At 42.9% G+C, this 20,053-nt stretch overlaps 1 protein-coding gene across 2 annotated transcripts in view; it reads right to left on the bottom strand.

Moving 5' to 3' along the window:
* Window positions 1-1,517: 1,517 nt before the first annotated feature.
* LOC134338925 (eyes absent homolog 3-like) overlaps window positions 1,518-20,053 on the bottom strand; it is a 73,823-nt gene continuing 55,287 nt past the window's right edge. Inside the window, exons 15-19 of one of the 2 annotated variants that reach the window (XM_063035127.1) lie at window positions 16,260-16,420; window positions 16,060-16,174; window positions 10,467-10,585; window positions 4,149-4,249; window positions 1,518-3,236 (exon numbers count right to left, since the gene is read on the bottom strand). In XM_063035127.1, the coding sequence (XP_062891197.1) occupies window positions 3,156-3,236; window positions 4,149-4,249; window positions 10,467-10,585; window positions 16,060-16,174; window positions 16,260-16,420 (577 nt within the window). In that variant the 3' untranslated portion in view covers window positions 1,518-3,155. Of the gene's footprint in view, window positions 3,237-4,148; window positions 4,250-10,466; window positions 10,589-16,059; window positions 16,175-16,259; window positions 16,421-20,053 lie in introns of both variants that reach the window. The other variant, XM_063035125.1, reaches the window with a different exon arrangement.

Genomic DNA, 20,053 nt, shown 5'->3' with positions numbered 1-20,053 from the left:
TGCAATTTTTTGAGGAAATTACCAGTAGGCTAGACAAGGGAGATGCAGTGGATGTTGTATATTTGGATTTTCAGAAGGCCTTTGACAAGGTGCCACACATGAGGCTACTTAATAAGAGCCCATGAAATTACAGGAAAGTTACATATGTGGATAGAGCATTGGCTGATTGGCAGGAAACAGAGAGTGGGAATAAAGGGATCCTATTCTGGTTGGCTGCCGGTTACCAGTGGTGTTCTACAGGGATCAATGTTGGGGCCACTTCTTTTTACATTGTACATCAACGATTTGGATTATGGAATAGATGGCTTTGTGGCTAAGTTTGCTGACGATACGAAGATAGGTGGAGGGGCCGGTAGTGCTGAGGAAACTGAGAGTCTGCAGAGAGACTTGGATAGATTGGAAGAATGGGCAGAGAAGTGGCAAATGAAGTACAATGTTGGAAAGTGTATGGTTATGCACTTTGGCAGAAAAAATAAACGGGCAGACTATTATTTAAATGGGGAAAGAATTCAAAGTTCTGAGATGCAACGGGACTTGGGAGTCCTCGTACAGGATTCCCTTAAAGTTAACCTCCAGGTTGAGTCAGTAGTGAAGAAGGCGAATGCAATGTTGGCTTTCATTTCTAGAGGAATAGAGTATAGGCGCAGGGATGTGATGTTGAGGCTCTATAAGGTGCTGGTGAGACCTCACTTGGAGTACTGTGGGCAGTTTTGGTCTCCTTATTTAAGAAAGGATGTGCTGACGTTGGAGAGGGTACAGAGAAGATTCACTAGAATGATTCCGGGAATGAGAGGGTTAACATATGAGGAACATTTGTCCACTCTTGGACTGTATTCCTTGGAGTTTAGAAGAATGAGGGGAGACCTGATAGAAATATTTCGAATGTTAAAAGGCATGGACAGAGTGGATGTGGCAAAGTTGTTTCCCATGATGGGGGAGTCTAGTACGAGAGGGCATGACTTCAGGATTGAAGGGCGCCCTTTCAGAACGGAAATGCGAAGAAATTTTTTTAGTCAGAGGGTGGTGAATCTATGGAATTTGTTGCCACGGGCAGCAGTGGAGGCCAAGTCATTGGGTGTATTTAAGGCAGAGATTGATAGGTATCTGAGCAGCCAGGGCATCAAAGGTTATGGTGAGAAGGCGGGGCAGTGGGACTAAATAGGATAAGATGGATCAGCTCATGATAAAATGGCAGAGCAGACTCGATGGGCCGAATGGCCTACTTCTGCTCCTTTGTCTTATGGTCTTATGGTACTTATTCCTGAACTTGAAGGGATTTAATTTTAAATGAAACAACCAATCTAAGCGCGGAGTCGATTTGGAAGGGTTGAGAACAGCCTGGGGCTGGGCGGCAGGATACGGACCCAGAGCGTGTCACTGCGACGGAACCCGTGTCGCAGTGCGGTCCACATAGACTGAAAAGGCAGCGTGTCGGGACCGGAGGGGAGGGTCGGGCCAATTCCACCCGCTCTCCTGCGACGTTTACTCCACTCTCCACGGTGAGACTACTCTGGCTGCTACGTGCTTCTTGTCTGCAAACTTTGCAGCGATTTGCCCCACTGTGTGATGAATTTTCACCGAAGCTGTAGGTCTACTCCAGGCTCCGTGTCTACGGAGTCAATTTGGTTCGGAAGGCTGTTGCTTGCTTTTATTGTTTGCATAATTCGTGTTTTATTCCCCCCTTCCTCTGTGTATTGAGTGTTGGTCTTTTTTTTAAAATTGGGCTTTTTCCGGTTTCTTGCTTCATGGCAGCCTGTACACAGACGAATCTCAAGGCTGAATAATCTATACGTTCTTTGATAATAAATGTAATTTGAACCGTGCAAACTTCGAAATGCAAGGCAAACACTGATCAAAGAGAATGAAAACTGATTTAGCATTCCATTTTCATTCGAAAGTTAATAAAAACTTTAAATAAACAGCATTGGGACCAGCCAACTATATTTTTTTGTGTTGCTTTATTTATTCAGGGATGGACTAATACACTTTATTATCAGCATCGTTGTTCAAGTCAGGTATTTTCTAGGTGACATTTGACTAAAAAAAAAGGGAAAGTAGCAAAGTCTGCTTGTAATATCATAAAAATATGCCTGAACAATCTGACCGGAGCTGCTAACAGCAAAAATAAATCACTAATATAGTGATTCTGTTGACACTAAAGAGGACAGAATGAAGCTGTGAGGGAAACGGGAGAAGAACAGGCATCATTAATCAGCATATTTCTCGTACCATTACTCCCCTTTGTCATGTCACCTCCTATTCCATTCGTAACACACACCTCCGTTATTCCTCCACATCTTCGCAACACACCTTCTTCCCCAACACTACCACACCCCCCCCACCCAAACATTTCCTGCTTCAAGTCAGTTCCGTTTTCCAGTTTTGATAAAAGGTCCTCAACCTGAATCATTTCCTCCTTTCTATGGTTTCAGCCGAGGCTCTCGTCTCCGTCCTCTAGATCACCGAGCAGTGTTAAAAAAGGAAGATTGGCCGCTGAGTTCGAGGTACTGTTTCATGCTGTGCCCTGCATCAGCATGGGAGCATTCAGAAATAAGGTATTTATTAAAAACTCTAATAGAATTAAAAAGACACCAACTAAAATGAAGGTTTTTTTTAAATGTAGATAGCCCTGCTCATTCAAATTTTCCACACAAAAAAAAAATCTCCAATGCATTTCTGCAGCCAGTTTCCCTATAATAACACTGCTGGATCGGATAATGCTGAAGAAAAGACGTTCAGGAACATTTACACAGCAAGATTTCCAAAGAATGTCTTGCACAAACTCTCCTTATTAATAACAGCAAAGATTTCAGTGCATTTAAAAAGGAACAGACACTGGCTTGACTAAAATTCAACGCAAGATTATGGTCTTATTTTAAAGGTCCAATTCAAAAGATTTGGATAGATTTAAGATTTAAAAAAAAAACAAAGGTGGTAATTTCACTCTATAAAGCTCTTGCAACCTGTGCATGTCTATTCTTAAGTCAATGTCCAACATTAATAAGCAGATCACTCAGGAAGCTGGGCTGCTCAATGTCCTCAACGTTTCGTCCAGGGTTGACAAGACACGTTATCACCAAAGTTAGTGGTCCACACTGAAGCAAGATGCAAGCCATTTGTAGCAGTAGTTCAGATTTGTGTTCCTTTCCAGTTGTTCACAGATAGTCCAGTTCCAGAGCTTGATGCAATGACATCAGGTCACCATGATTCAAAATTCTCCAAAATGGCATGTTGTGCTAGAATTGAAGGGCACATAGTAAGGAATCTAACAGGCAAATTCTAAACAAATGTTGCAAGACAAACATCATTTTTTACTGGGACAAATTATTATATCTTTGATGAATTTCACTGTTTTACTGCTTCCTCTAATTCAGGCTCATGTTTGGCAATAAGGACATGTAAAACTGAACACTGAACTTGTAGAGAGGAGAGACTGCAAATGCTAGAATCTTGAATGCAAAGAGAACCCTGGAGACGGTCAGTATCTATGGAGCAAAAGGTATAAGTCCATGTTTTGGGCGAGGCCTTGCATCAGTCCTATGTCCACAAGTTGTTGCATCCACAAAAGAGGTGATTGCTGGAGTCAGAAACCTGAGTGGTGTTTTTTTTTGATTTTATTGAGATATAGTGCGGAATAGGCCCTTCGTTTGGCCCATTGAGACACGCCGTCCAGCAATCGCCTGATTTAATCCTAAACTAATCATGGTACAATGACCAATTAACCTACCAACCAGGACGTCTTCGGACTGTGGGAGGAAACCGGAGCGCCCGGAGGAAACCCACGCGGTCACGGGGAGAACGTACAATCTCCTTACAGGCAGTGATGGGAATTGAACCCCAATTGCCTGTACCGTAAAGCTACGGTACAGGCGTAAACCACTACGCTACTGTGCCACATCTGTTTTTGATATCCACGGGAAGCCTGTGCTCATACTAACAAAAAACTTCGCATTTACAAAAATTTGTGTTTAGGGATTGCAACAAATCGAACACACCCTCCCAAAAAAACGATTAAACTTTCCAAGTGATCAAAGCCAATGTTCTATCAAACGTAAGAGATCAGTTAATGCTACTTATGACACTTATTCCTTTTCTGTGCCACATGAGCACCGTTACTTTTTCTGAAAAATGTTCCAAGTTAAACTTACCTGTTTTGCTGCGTACTCCTCATCCCGACCATCTCCAATGACGACGTATGTAACTTTCTTTCCAAATCTGGACACAATACGTTCAAAACAGCTTTCTTTACCTCAAAACACAAAGCCATTGAATAGAATGAGTCTGTTTGCTAAAAGTATGGAATTTTTCTCTACCAGCATTGCACAACTTTACAACATAAAGGGTGGCCTCAGTAATGCAACTGCTATTGCTTAGTAGGACAAAGTGCAAAATAGGGAAATATTCTCCAACATACAAAGCATGGAATACCTACCTTGTCACATGGGGGTTAGAGGTTCTCCTTCCAGATTATCAAGGGAAAAAATTTCAGTGCCTTTATTCACATTTCTCTCCAAACTACTGCTAAACACAGGTCTATCATCAGTGCTTCGCCTCACTGTACGCGGACCATTGGTGCAATGAAAAACTATCTCATTTACCCACTACAATTAACGCATTCCATGAAAATCAAGCACTTAAAAGTTATTTAACCTTTTTAGAATCAGAATCAGATTTAATATCACTGGCATATGTTGTGAAATCTGTTAACTTTGCTGAAGCAGGACAATGCAATACATGATAAATATAGAGAAAAAAACTGAGTGCATTAAGTAAATATATATATATATAAAGAAATAAAAATGATCTAATCTTCAGCTAAGGCACAATAATACACTCATGTGTGTGTGTCTATGTATAGTCACGCAACATATATGTTGTGTGCTGGGGCAGCAGGCTGAGGGTAGCAGACACCAACAGAATCAACAAACTCATTCGTAAGGCCAGTGATGTTGTGGGGATGGAACTGGACTCTCTGACGGTGGTGTCTGAAAAGAGGATGCTGTCCAAGTTGCATGCCATCTTGGACAATGTCTCCCATCCACTACATAATGTACTGGTTGGGCACAGGAGTACATTCAGCCAGAGACTCATTCCACCGAGATGCAACACAGAGCGTCATAGGAAGTCATTCCTGCCTGTGGCCATCAAACTTTACAACTCCTCCCTTGGAGGGTCAGACACCCTGAGCCAATAGGCTGGTCCTGGACTTATTTCCTGGCATAATTTACACATTACTATTTAACTATTTATGGTTTTATTACTATATTATTTATGGTGCAACTGTAACAAAAACCAATTTCCCCCCGGATCAATAAAGTATGACTATGACTATATTAGTTACTTTAAATAAATACTGCAAAATTAGAAACAAAAGTAATGAGATTCAATGTCCATTCAGAAATCGTATGGAAGAGGGGAAGGAGCTTCTGTTTTGGTTTAAACTGGGAAGAAGAGTAAATCTCATTCTAAAGCTCTTTACCTCAGTGTGCAACACAGACACAGATCAAACCACATACATTGAAACACTGTCTGATATATAGATTGCTGTGCTGTAGGGGAATAAAGGGTTAATAGTATTAGATTATAAGAAATAGGAGCAGGAGTTGGCCATCTGACCTGCCGAGCCTGCTTTGTCATTCAATAAGATCGTGGCTGACCTGACCTTGGACTCATCTCCACCTACCTGCCTTTTCCTCATAACCCTTAATCCCCCAACTATGCAAAAATTAGGCAGGAAGGATTATTTGAAGCCAAAACCAGACGATCGAATGGCACACTCCAGGATTCCGATTCATTATGTAACAGAATGAGCTGAAATGAACCGCATGATATTCTTCAATGTGATAAATTCATAAGCTTTGAAGAAACCCATCTTACACGTTTTGAAAATGTATAAGATAGATACCTTCAAAGAGGGGCATGGTAGCACAGCGCAGCGGTCCCCAACCACCGGGCCGCGGACCGGTACCGGGGCGCAAGTCATGCGCTACCGGGCCGCGAGGAAACAATATGATTTGGCGATAGGAGTCAGCTGCACCTTTCCTCATTCCTTGTCACGCACTGTTGAACTTGAAATAACCTACCAAATCATACCAAATAACACATAAAACCTAAAATAACACTAACATATAGTAAAAGCAGGAATGATATGATAAATACACAGCCTATATAAAGTAGAAATAATGTAGTTTCACTTAACAGAATCGGGAAGATCAAGCCAAAACCAATTTGTAGAAAAAAAATCGGCACGTACACGCATGCGCACACAGGTGCCCGCACAAGGCTTTATGGTCATGGTAGTCTTTCTCGGAGCAAACACAAGTGTCCCGTATTTGACTGCTACTTTTGTCCCTTATTTGGGAGTGAGAAAGTTGGCAATCCTACTTGAACATTCCCCCCCACCTCCCCCGTTGGCCGGTCCACAAGAATATTGTCAATATTAAACCGGTCTGCGGTGCAAAAAAGGTTGGGGACCCCTGGCATAGCGGTTAACACAACGCTTTACGGTACAGGCGACCCGGGTTCAATTCCCGCTGCTGCTTGCAAGGAGTTTGTACGTTCTCCCAGTGACCACGTGGGTTTTCTCCAGGTGCTCCGGTTTCCTCCCGCAGTCCAAGAAGACGTATCGATTGGTAGTTAACTGGTCATTGTAAATTGCCCTGTGTTAGGCTGGGGTTAAATCAGGGGTTGCTGGGCAGCATGGCTGGAAGGGCCAGAAGGGTCTGCTCTGAACTGTATCTCAATAAATAAATAAATGTGTCAGAATAGGAATTTGCAGTCAGCTTCTCCAAAGTGAGAATAAACACGAAATGCTGTTTCATTCACTTTGCTAAATCCCCGCCCTTTCCCACACAGCCGACTTTATCTTTGTGCTGAACTTCCATCTACTGAGGTGATCTCAGGATCAGAATCAGGTTGAATACCACCGGCATTATGTGGTGAAACTTGTTGTCTTTGCAGCAGCAGTACAATGCAATACATAATGATAGAGGGGAATAGATAATCTTGAATAGCTGCATTATCCCCCAACTAACCTCTGACTCTAGTCTTTTCTCATTCAAGTAACAGCTTCTTCCTCATGATCACGAGGAAATCTGCAGATGCTGGAATTTCAAGCAACACACATAAAAATTGCCGGTGAACGCAGCAGGCCAGGCAGCATCTCTAGGAAGAGGTACAGTCGACGTTTCGGGCCGAGACTCTTCCTCACTATTCCTCTTTTGCACTAATTATTTTATTTATTGTAACTTAGAGTAACATTTTTTATGCCTTGCACTGTACAGCAGCCACAAAAATCAACAAATGTCACAACATATTTCAGTGATAATAAACCTGATTCTCATTACTGAAATGTTCTATCCCTGGTAACAGCCTGGGGAATCTGCTATACATCCTCAATGTATAATGTCATTCAGACACTTAGAATGTCATTCACTTAGCTATGAACAACACAAGATCCTGATTTACGTGGCACAGACTTTAAACTGGCTTGCTCATGCTGATTCAACTGGAAGGAGATATTAGAATTGGGAAGTTTACACTAGAGACTTAGTCATAGAGAAGTACAGCACTGAAACTGGCCCTTTGGCCAATCTAGACATTACCAAAACCACTTAAACTGTCTACTCCCATCAGCCTGCACCAGGACCATAGCCCTCTATATCCCTACGATTCATATACCAATCCAAACTTCTCTTAAACAAACGTTGAAATTGAGCTCGCATGCATCATTTGCACTGGCAGCTCGTTCCACACTCACCACCCTCTGAGTGAAGAAGTTCCTGTTCATGTTCCCCTTAAACTTCACACTTTTCATCCTTAACCCATGACCTCTGGTTGTATCCCATACAACCTCAGTGGAAAAAGCCTGCTTGCATTTATTCTACCAAGACCCCTCATTATTTTGATTACCTCTAACAAATCTCCTTTCAATCTTCCACGTTGTATACAGTCCTAACATATTCAATCTTTCCTGATATACTCAGGTCCTCCAGACCCGGCAACATCCTTGTAAATTTCCTCTGCACTCTTTCAACCTTGTTTACATCTTTCCTGTAGGTAACCAAAAACTGCACACAATTCTCTAAACTAGGCCTCACCAACACCTTATACAACTTCAACATCCCATTGATTCATGAAAGCAACGTGCCAAAAGCTTTCTTTACAACCCTATCTACCTGTGATGCCGCTTTCAATGAATTATGTACCTGTACTCCCAGATCCCTTGGTTCTACTACACTCCTCAGTGCCCTACCAATCACTTATACCAGGTTTATGAAGTAACTCTAGAATCCACAATGCCAGAAGAGCTTGCAGATACCGGAATCTGGAGCAAAAGAAAAACTGCTGGAAGAACTCTGGGTCAAGTGGCTTCTGTGGAGACAGAGTAATAGTCAACGCTTTGGGCCAAGACCCTACTTCAGGGCTGAGGGTGTAGATGGACAGTGCCAGTACAAAGAGGTGAGAGAGTAGGATGGGTAGGTTATTGGTGGAGGTGGAACCAGGTGAGTAAGGAGGAGGAAGGCTGAAACAGAGACTCCCATCACTTGCAAAGAAACACAGCAAGTACAAAAAAAGACAGATGGAGCCAGATATGTGTAGGGTAGGGGGGTGCTGCAGTTGGACTGGGTTACCAGAAATTTAGTGTTCATACCGTTTGGTTTTGGGATGCTCCAGTGACATACCTAGAGATGGGGAAAAGTAACTGGGAAGCAATCAGTGGACCATGGAGTCATGGTCCCTGCAGAAGGCGGAGAGGAGGGGGAGGAGTTGTGTGGTGAAAGAGGGGAAGCTGCGGCTGGTGGTGAGAGCCGGCTGGAGCTGGCAAAACTGGCAAAAGGTGAAATACTGGATGCAGCAGTTTAGTGGGGCGAAAGCAGAGGACTTAGGGCAACTCTGCATCTCTTCTGTCTGGGAGGTGGAGGGGGAAATGAAAGGCGTGTGTTAAAATGGAGAAAATGCACAGGGGAGCTCCATCATCTAAGACAGAGTTTCCTGAAGGAGGAGAAGATTTCAGATGTCTTAAAAATGGAAAGCATCATCTTAAGAACAGATGCAACAGAGACAGAGAAACTGGGAGAAGGGAATGGTGTCCTTACAGGAGACGGGCGGGGAGGAAGGATAGTTGAGGTGATTGCTTTGCAAAGCACCTGCACTCTGCCTGCAGCACCCATTCCGAACTCCTGGTTGAAAGTTACTTTAACTCCCGTTCCCATTAACACGTGTGTCCTCAGATTTATCTGCTGCAATGCTGCAAATGCAAAGTAGAAGAGCAGCCTTGTATTCCTCTTGTTTACAGCCCACAGGATCAACTTCCCAGTCTCTAGTACCTCCTGCCATTTGTTCCTCTCAAACTCCCACCAGACCACCCAGAGTCTCTCTCCCCTTGTTCACCTTTCCAGCCCTCTACCTCTCATTACCGAGACTCATCACCCTCTCCATTTGATCCCAGCTGTCCATCACCCACATACCTGGATTCCTTCTCAGTTGGTCCACCTTTCCGATCTCCTCTCTCACCCACTTTCACCTACCCATCAACTGAGATGAACTCTTGAATTTCCAATCCACCTCGGGTGGACCTTGAACTTCTCTGCACTTTTTCCTCTAACACTATATTCTGGATTCCATTTCTTTTGTAATATCTGAATGTATAAATCTGACCTGCATGACTGGCATGCAAATGAAAGCTTTTCACTGCAACTTGGTACAAGGGACAACAAGGGAATACTTATCTGGTTCCATCTACCACCATGAGCCTCTGTGCCTACCCTTTCTCCTCTCCCCACCTTGCTTGGCTCCGTAGGATTATTATAATCTTACTGTGACGAACGTATTGGTGGACATTTGTGAAGGAGGATGTGAAATCCTGTGTTTTGGTTTTTGTGTACTTGCAGGCTCATGGTATTAACTCCCCCGCATTCTAAAGAAATGGATCTCCTAGAGTACAATGACCCTTATTTAAAGGGTCATTTTGATATAAGTGGGGAGGGAGAGAGGGTGTGGTATGGTGAGGTGTATCTCTTCAGTCTAAATTTTTGGAATTGCAGTCCTAAAGGTCAGCTGGTATATATCTGCATTTTCTCTTTTGTCACTTTGCCATTTTTTTGCACTGCACTGTAAATATTTTTGACCTTTTTCTAAACGTTTTCCACCTCTGGCATAATAAATGCCTTTGCACTGAATGTGCTGTCGTGGCCTGCTGTCTGATTTTTAAAACCCACACCTTCATAATGGCACGCGTACCTCACCAAAACCCAACAGTGTTACACTGGAACATCAATAATTCTTTACATTGTGACACCAAGCGTGGTCTCAAAATTTTCCAGTTAGCAGTATTACATGTAAGTGTCTAACACAGGGGTTCCTAACCTTTTTTTATGTCACAGAGTCTTCCATTAACGGCGGGGACCATAGACAATGGATTGGGAAACCCTGGTAACAGGAAATAACAAAGATAATTTCCTTACCTATTTTCGTGGCGCTGTAGATGTTTTCAATAGGGAAGATCTCACCTAATCCATACAGCAACACTTTAGCCAGAGCTGGAATCAGTTGCGTTGTGGTGACCAGGATATTAATGCAATTTCTTCTGAAATGGAAAGGAAAAAAAATCAAACTGGTCTACTTATTGTTTTAAATATTCATTCTCTTGTGTTCGTCCTTTGGTTAACAAAGTAAGTTCAAGTTCAAGTCAAGCTGAACAAAACACTGCTCTGTGGCCAGGGTGCAAAACACAGTACATATAGTCACGCACAGCACATGTAATTATGATCCAGCACATACACTCACAAGATATTTGCACACATTCCAGAATAGCCTGAAGCCTGACATAAAGTGTGAGTTAAGTGTTTAAAGTTACTGGCATTATAGTAAAACAAGAGGTCGAATAACTATGTGGAACAGCAGCAATAAAAGATGAAAAGTGACCAGTGCAGGATGAGAGTGTGTCTGTGAGTTGCGGGGGCGGGGGGGGGGGGGATTAGGACAGTCAGATAGGGCGTACATTTGTGCTGGTTGGCAGTAGGGTGTTGCAGTCTGATATGGTGGGGGGTGGGGGGTAGAAGCTGTTATCCAGCCTGACAATTCTGATTCTTATGCTGCGATACCTTATGCCTGGCAGGAGGTCAGAGAGTTCGTGGAAAGGGTGGGAGGAGTCTTTGACAATACTGGATGTCCCGCGTATGTAGTGCTTCTGATACGTGTACTGAATGCGGGGGTGAAGAGACCCTGATGATGCTTTCAGCTGTCCTCACTATCCATTGCAGGGTCTTGCGATCCGACGCACTGCAATTCCCATCTCGGACAGTGATGCAGCTGGTCAGGAGACTCTCATTGGTGGTGGGTGGGGAAGGTGTGGAGGAGCCTTGCTTGCCTCGGTCACCTCAGGAATTGGAAGCACTGCTGTGCTCTCTTGCCGAAAGAGGTGCTGCTGAGGGAGCAGGCGAGATCCTCAGTGATGTGCACGTCAAGAAACTTGGTGCTCCTGACTCTCCCTGGTGATGTGCAGGAGGGAGTGAACAGCCTGCACCTTCCTGAAGTCCACGATCATCTCATTAGTCTTTGTCCATGTTGGGACTCAGTATGTTGTGTTTACACCAGTCCACAAGCTGCTCTACCTCCTCCCAGTATGCTGTTTCATCATTGTTACCGCTGAGCCAACCACTGTTGTATAGTCAGTAAACTTAATGATGTGATTAGAACTGGATTTGGCATGCATTAGCAGTGTAAAAGATAGTGGGCTGAGCGCACAAGCTCGGGGTGGGGGAGAGCACTAGAGCTCAGTGTGATGGAGCCAGAGATGTTGCCTATATGGATGGACGGCCGTCTCTTCATCAGGAAGTCCAACATTCAGTTACAGGGGGAGGTGTTGAGACCCAACATGGACAGTTTTCCCACCAGTTTCTGGGGAGTGATTGTACTGAAAGCAGGATTGAAGTCAATGAAAAGCATTCTGACATTGTCCAGGTGGGACAGGTCTGAGTATGGGATGGAGACTATGGCATCGTCGGTGGACTGAATTGGGTGATATGCAGACCGGTAAGGGTCCAACATGGGAGGAAAAGCCAGATTAATTAAGCCATTATTATCGAAAAAGGTCACTCTCTCATTGGGTCATCCAAAGTTCAAAAATTTTTTTTCTAATGTTCAGAGATTGATGAATATTATATATTCACCATTATCCAAAACACCCCAATGTGTTATTTCTCTGGATGCAGAAAAGGCATTTGATAGAGTTGAATGGACTTATTTGTTTAATGTATTAGAAAGATTGGGCTTTGGTAATAATTTTAATAAGTGGATTCAAATGATCTATAAGAACCCTATCGCTACCGTTATTACTAATAATCTTAGGTCTCCCTTTTTTTTACACTCATGAGGTACTCGACAAGGGTGTCCATTAAGTCCTTTGTTATTTAATCTCGCATTGGGGCGTCTGGCTATAACAATTCGCAAAGCTAAAAATATTCATGGTATTTCTATAAATGGGACCATACATAAGATTTCTCTTTATGCAGATGATCTTTTGGTTTATATCTCGAATCCTGAAGAATCTATTCCTACTCTTTTGGAATTATTAAATGATTTTGGAAAATTTTCAGGATATAAACTTAATTTAAATAAAAGGGAATTGTTCCCTTTAAATGTTCCTGTTTTTATATATAAGGATATTCCATTTAGAATTGTGAATTCTTTTAAATATTTGGGCATTATCATTACAAAAAATATAAAGATCTTTATAAAGCTAATGTAGTTCCTTTATTGGACTCTATGAAACAATACAATAGAATTAATGAAAAGCTATACATAACCAAAGACAGACAAATGACCAACGTGCAAAAGAATACAAGCTGTGCAAACAAAAAGAAACAAGGGTTGTAAAGAGTCCTTCAAAGTGAACCTGTAGGTTGTAGAATCAGTTCAGAGTGGCAGGGAGTTAAATTGCTCACGCTGGTTTGGGAGCTTCATGGTTGTAGGGTAGTACACCCACGGTAGTGTAGTGGTTAGCGCGACGCTATTACAGTTCGGGGTGTCGGAGTTAGGAGTTCAATCCTCTGTATGTCCTTCCTGTGGAATGCGTGGGCTTTCTCTCGGTCCTCTGGTTTCTTCCCGCAAGTCCAAAGGCATACCGGGTAGGTTGACTGGTCATTGTAAATTGTCCGGTGATTAGGCTCGGGTTAAATCGGGGCTGTCAGGGGTTGCTGGGCCTATTCCCCACTGCATCTCTAATTATTTGTCCTGAACCCGTTGCTGTTGTCTACTGTCAAATTCAAGCAATTAGGTCAAACATTAAACTTTCATCAAAACACATTAATCTACGGTCCAAAGCAGGTGCCCAGAATGCATAAGACCACAAGATATAGGAGCAGAATTAGGCCACTTGGCCCATCGAGTCTGCTCCACCATTTCATCATGGCTGATCCAATTTACCTCTCAGCCCCAATCTCCTGCCTTCTCCCAATATCCCGCCTTCTCCCAATATCCCTTCACACCCTGACCAATCAAGAATCTATCAACTTCTGTCTTAAATACACATAAAGGCGTGGCCTTCACAACTGGCTGTGGCAAAGAATTCCACAGATTCACCCTCTCTGGCTAACACCGTACAAACTGAAATTTCTCCACTTCTGAGGCCTGCAACCCTTCAATGCTCTTCAAGCTATATAATTGTTTGTGTTTGTACTTGATAATGTATAATTGCTTCAGGAAACCGGACTGAAATGATTTTCACTACAACCAGCAGGTCCCAGCAATTATTTTTAATAACGGTGTTCAACAACATACATACGTCCAAATCTCCTGCAATCTGGGGATCTGACTGGGTTGGTTCGGGGTTTTATTTTTACAGGATCGTTATCTTACTGGTTGAAATTGGGAGCTAGATACGACCACTGGAGTGGTCAAGAGCCCTGGAGAGCTTCTGGCTTAGAAATCCTGGAGTGGAAATGGTCGGGATAATCCTGCGCAATGCAGTTGAGATCTTATTTTGTAGAATCTGCAAAGTTCAAAAGGTCAAAGTACACTATCAAAGTACAACCTTGAGATTCACCTCCTTGCAAAGGAAAGAGACCCAATGAAGACCGTCATACACGCAATGCGAAGTAAAAAATCATGTGAATAACAGAAGCAAGCAAACAACAGAAGTTCATGGAAGTGAGGCCGCAGCAGCGAAGCCAGTCGTCACTGCAGCCGAACCAACAGCCCGTTACGAGTAAACCCCACGGAGCAGCGAGCTGAGCTGGCTCATCCCTCACCCGCCGGCCCTGACCTTTCCAATCATGCTCAACGCTTAAATCTTCTAAATCCTGGGTAGTTCCTCATTCTCAAATCCAGGCCCTGCTACTTAGCTACGCTCCTGGGCTCAGAATTCAGGTAAGGCCTAACCTTTACTCCTTAAACACGCTTCCATGATGGGTCTGCTGGGTGTTCACCATCAAATAAAGCACTAGGTTTTGACCAGGTACGTGTAAAGGTCCGATATGTGCAATAATCAGGTGGCACAGTGGCACAGCTAGTAGAGCTGCCGCCTCACAGCTCCAGCTCTGGGTTAAGTCCTGATTTTGGAAGCTGCCTGTGTGGAGTTTGCATGTTCTCCCTGTGCGGAGTTTGCATGTTCTCCCTGTGCGGAGTTTGCATGTTCTCCCTGTGCGGAGTTTGCATGTTCTCCCTGTGCGGAGTTTGCATGTTCTCCCTGTGCGGAGTTTGCATGTTCTCCCTGTGCGGAGTTTGCATGTTCTCCCTGTGCTCAAGTGCACTTCAATGGGACCAGCCGGGGGAGGTCTTACACTTGAACAGCAGGGCACTGAGGAATGCAGTAGAACAGAAGGATCTGGAATACGGGTCCATAATTCATTGAAAGTGGTGTCACGCCATAAAGGAAGCTTATGGCACATTTAGACTTTCATAGATCAAAGTACTGAGTACAGGAGATGGGATGTTATGTTGCAAGTTGTGTTGGTGAGGCCTAATTTGGAGTACTGTGTGCAGTTTTGGTCACCTACCTACAGGAAATATGTAAATAAGGTAGAAAGAGTACAGAGAAAATTTACAAGAATGTTGCTGGGATTAGAGGACCTTAGTTATAAGGAAAGAATGAATAAGTTAGGACTTTATTCCTTGGAACATAGAAGATCAAGAGGAAGATTTGATAGAGGTATACAAAATTATGAGGGGTATAGACAGGGTAAATGCAAGCAGGTATTTTCCCATTGAGGTTAGGTGTGACTATAACTAGAGGTCACGGGTTAAGGGTGAAAGGTGAAAAGTTAAAGGGGAACATCACAGGAAGGTTCTTCACTCAAGTGTCTTGAGAGTGTGGAATGAGCTGCTAGCACAGGTGATGCACGCGAGCTCGATTTCAAAGTTTAAGAGAAGTTTTGATAGGTATCTTCAAGCTCCTGTACCTTCTTCCTGATACTAGCAATGAGAACAGGGCATGGCAACACTCACAACGTGTTGGAGGAACTCAGCAGGTTGGGCAGCATCCATGGAGATGATCAGTCAACGTTTCCACTGATGCTGCCCTACCTGTTGAGCTCCTCCAGCGTATTGTGAGTGTTGCTTTGACCCCAGCATCTGCAGAGTATTTTGTGAGAACAGGGCATGTCCTGGATCATGGGAATCCTTAATGATGGATGTGGCCTTTTTGAGATATTCGCTCCTTGAAGATGTCCTGGATACTACGGAGGCTGGTGCCCATGATGGAGCTGACGAAGTTTACAACTCTCTGCAGCTTATTTTGATTCTGTGCAGTAGTTCCCCCCTCCCTCACCCCCCCACCAGACAGTGATATAACCAGTTAGAATGCTCTCCACGGTGCATCTGTGGAAATTTATGCACGCCTTCGGTTTCATATCAAACCCCTCAAACTCCTGAAATGTAACTGCCGTTGTGCCCTCTTAGTGGCTGCATCGATATGTTGGGCCCAGGATATATCCTCAGCCCAACATGTGATTTGATGACTCTAACCCTACTTCATTGTCACAACGCTACCTAGATGTAGAAAGCAACAGAATGATAAACATTTTAACTTAATCTGAAAAGCATATTTTGATCAGCTACCTTGATTGAATTAACGTTAATGATTTCAATGCAGTTGCTAGCCAGGAGTCTGTCAAAGCTTCTACATCTGCTTTTAATTGTTGTAATGAATCCCTCTTGGCTGGGTTGAGGAGTTCTGCGAATTAAAAAAAATAACAATAAAGCATTTATTTCCTGCAGCCAAAGGAAATGAAAAAAAACTTTTAAAGGAAGTAATTTACCTTCAACGTTTGTACTGTAAGTGTTGTAAATTTTCTTCACTTGTCGATATCGAAAGGCCAGCTTTCTCATCCAATCAACACCTCCCTGACCAATAGCTCCTGAGGAGTGGCTCGAGCCAGGCACCGATCCATGGAAACCATCAGCAGCAAAGTCATAGTTCCTGAAACCAACATGTTACAACAGATTAAATGTTAAATACCAACAAGAAAATCCAAGACACATGGGAAGCTGCAGCTGCGGGTAATCTGGAGCAACACAAAATGCTGGAGGCACCTACTGGGCCAGGCAGCCTCTGTGGAGGGAAATGGACTGTTGATGTTTTGGGCTGAGATCCTTCATCAGGACTGATGAAAGGTTGGGCTAAAACAAATAACAAAAACACTGTCGCCTTGTAGTGGCATTTGGTTAAAAATAACATAACATATGGTTGTAGGAACATACTGCATGTCTTTCCAGTCAGCACCATCGCTCATTATGATGGCTAGTCTTGCACTTCAACTCTTTTTCAGCACTGTCCCCATGTCCCTCAATGCCCAGATCTCAGCAGGCCAGGCAGCCATCTATGGAAAGTCAACATTTCGGGCCTAGACCCTTCTTCAGGATGGGGCAGGAAGGGGAAAAATCAGATGGGGGAGGGGAGGAAGAAGTACAAAGTGATAGGTGATGGGTGAAACCAGGAAAGGGAGAGGGGGTGAAGTAAAGAGCTGGAGAGTTGATTGGTGAAAGAGATAAAAGGCTGGAGAAAGAGGAATCTGATAGAAAGAGGATAGAAGACCATGGAAGAAAGGGAAGGGGGAACGGGGATGAAAGGAGCACCAGAGGGAGGTGATGGGCAGGTAAGAAGATAAGGTGAGAGGCAGAAACAGGTGAAGGAGGGGGGCAATTACCAGAAGTTGGAGAAATTGAAGTCTGTACCATCAGGTTGGAGGCTACCCAGATGTAATATAAGGTGTTGCTCCTTTGTCGTGGCAGCAGAGGAGGCCATGGACTGACATGTCGTAATGGGAATGGGTCTCAGCCTGAAATGTTGACTGTTTACTCTTTTGCACACATGCTGCCTGACCTGCCAAGTTCCTCCAGCGTTTCGTGTGTGTTGCTTTGGATTTCCAGCTTCTGCAGACTTTCTTGTGTCTGTGCTGTGAATGAACACAACTGATTCTCCATTGTCTTTCAGGGATAGAATTCCAAAATTTTAGCATCCTCCGTGTAAAAGTAACTTAAGTTTTCCAATTATTCAAACAATGTTTTGCATTTTTTACAGCAATAGCCCATTACTCCACAATTCTCTTGTAACATTAGATTCCTCTTTCCTTGACAAAATACTTAGCAACCTCTTCTTAAGTTCCTAGTATGATAAGACAGACATAGAAACATAGAAAATCTACACCACAATACAGGCCCTTTGGCCCATAATGTTGTGCCAAACATGTACTTACTTTAGAAATTACCTAGGGTTACCCATAGCCCTCTATTTTTCTAAGCTCCATGTACCTGTCCAGGAGTATCTTAAAAGACCCTATTGTATCCGCCTCCACCACCATCACCAGCAGCCCATTCCACGCACTCACCACTCTCTGCATAAAAAATTTTCCCCGATATCTCCTCTGTACCTCCTTCCAAGCACCTTAAAACTGTGCCCTCTCGTGTTAGCCACTTCAGCCGTGGAAAAAAGCCTCTGACTAGCCTCTCATCATCTTATACATCTCTATCAGGTCACCTCTCATCCTCCGTCGCTCCAAAGAGAAAATGCCAAGTTCACTCAACCTTGACCTCACAATCTACCTTGCTCTGATTTTGGATCTTATTGTCTATCTGTACTGCACTTTCTTTATTCCGCATTCTGTTTCGTTTCCCTTCATACTACTTCAATGCACTGGGCAATAATTCGATCTGATTTTTACTCTACTTGGCACATGTGACAACAATAAACCAATTCCAGTTCCTACTGATTTCATGCCAGTATCTTATTGGAAGCCACTGTTGGATCTGTTTATTTTCTGATCCTTAGGGTTCTTCTAGGAGTCAGGAATGACGAGTAGTCTTAATTCTAAGATTTCAGTTTACTTTAGAATACAAACATACACACAAATACTAAGGAAACTAAATAAAGAGCTGAGAAATGATGCTGAGAGGTGAACGCACGTGAAGACAAAAGGAATAAAGAAGCAAAGAGAAGATGGTGCCTCTGAAAAATCCATCAGTTTTATAAGATAAGGAAAATTCTTTAGATCGGAATTAACTAACTAACAGGCTACATAATTAAAATAATTACATCTCGTGGGTAAGGTGCTAATACTTAGCCAATGCAAAATGAGAAAAGTGATAAACTGTTAGTTTAGCTGCTATACCGCTTTCTGCCAGTGAGTGGGGACGAACCACCACATACTGTGAAAAGTACATGAGTTTGTTAAAAAGTACAAATCTTATAAAAAGTATTATTTTAAAAAGCAGCTGTTTCCAACACCGCCCAAAAAATTAGATTTGTTTATAAACACAAGAAATTAATATATTAAATGAGAAACCCAATTCTCCACAAGATGTTCAGTACTGCCTTTATAATCAATTTATCTATTTTCTACAGGAGTAGTTCCCAATCTTTTTTATGCCATGGACCAATACCTGTAAGCAAGGGGTCTGTGGACCCCAGGTTGGGAATCCCTGCTCTATAGGTAAAGTTGTATAGAATTTGACTCTATCCCAATTCAAGACTACGTTCACTCAGTCCTTGTGATCCATGTACTTGCAAGCCAGTGTTTCTAAACATTGTACAGTCCTCCAGACCCCTGACCTTTGGAGTTCATGTATTACGACAGTACAATGTAAGGCTTCCCAGAAAAATGAAAGACGATGTATCCAGCCTCTTTCCAATTAGAACGGAAGAAGTCACATTAACTGGGAGCAGGGTGACCTCGAGTGGCAGCTGCATCACCTAAAAATCTTCCCTGACTCACTAGTTTCAGAATAAAACATGGCGAAGCTCCAGAAGTTAAAAGCAGTGGTAGCTTGTCACCCACAACGGATTATCTGTGGAGTCTGAGAGGTTCTAATTTAGAGCTCATTAGGATGAAAGTTGCTATGGAGAGAATCACAGAATGACGCCTCCCTTTCACAACCACCACTAAGATTTCACAAGGTTTAAAACTTTCTGTGATATAGTCATAGGTGGTGGCAATTCAATTTAATTTTTTTTATGATGGAAAGTATTTGAGATATCCGTGTTTTTTTGTTATCCATCAGAAACCAATGGTAATTGCATTCAGATAGGTATTGAAACATTCAAATTATCTACACGTTGCTTTATGGTTTTCTTTCGGTCTCTATAGAATCAAGGGTTGTAAGTAAAGAAACTGCTTTTGGCCCACCACATACATTCCTACCTATTCTTTTCTGGTGGCTACACACAGTCACTTCTTAATGAAGATAATGTATGTACAAATGCAAGCCATCAGCCAAGTATATCCAAAGAAATGAGAGTAAATCTTTCTTTCCCTCTGAAATGAAAAATTCTTAGCAGATAACTTTGTACCTTCCTCAGACAGCCTAAATAAAATTTAATTCTTGGGCTAGAAATTTAACAATTACAAGTGTAAAAGTACATCATAGCTACATCTGCACATCTGTACAATAGTAGAGGAATCAGCCATTTAGTTCTTCAAATCTGGTCCAGCAATCATTTAGCTCACATCTGATCTGTACTTTAAGTCCTTTCACGAATCTGAGTAACACTGGACAGCCTTGCGTTAATAGAAACCTATTTCAAGTTTTTAAATTTGCATTTTGATCCCAGCCTCAA

The sequence above is a fragment of the Mobula hypostoma genome, chromosome 28 (assembly GCF_963921235.1).
Source record: "Mobula hypostoma chromosome 28, sMobHyp1.1, whole genome shotgun sequence".
NCBI classification, from domain to species: domain Eukaryota; kingdom Metazoa; phylum Chordata; class Chondrichthyes; order Myliobatiformes; family Myliobatidae; genus Mobula; species Mobula hypostoma.
This window is presented reverse-complemented; position numbering and strand designations above follow the sequence as displayed.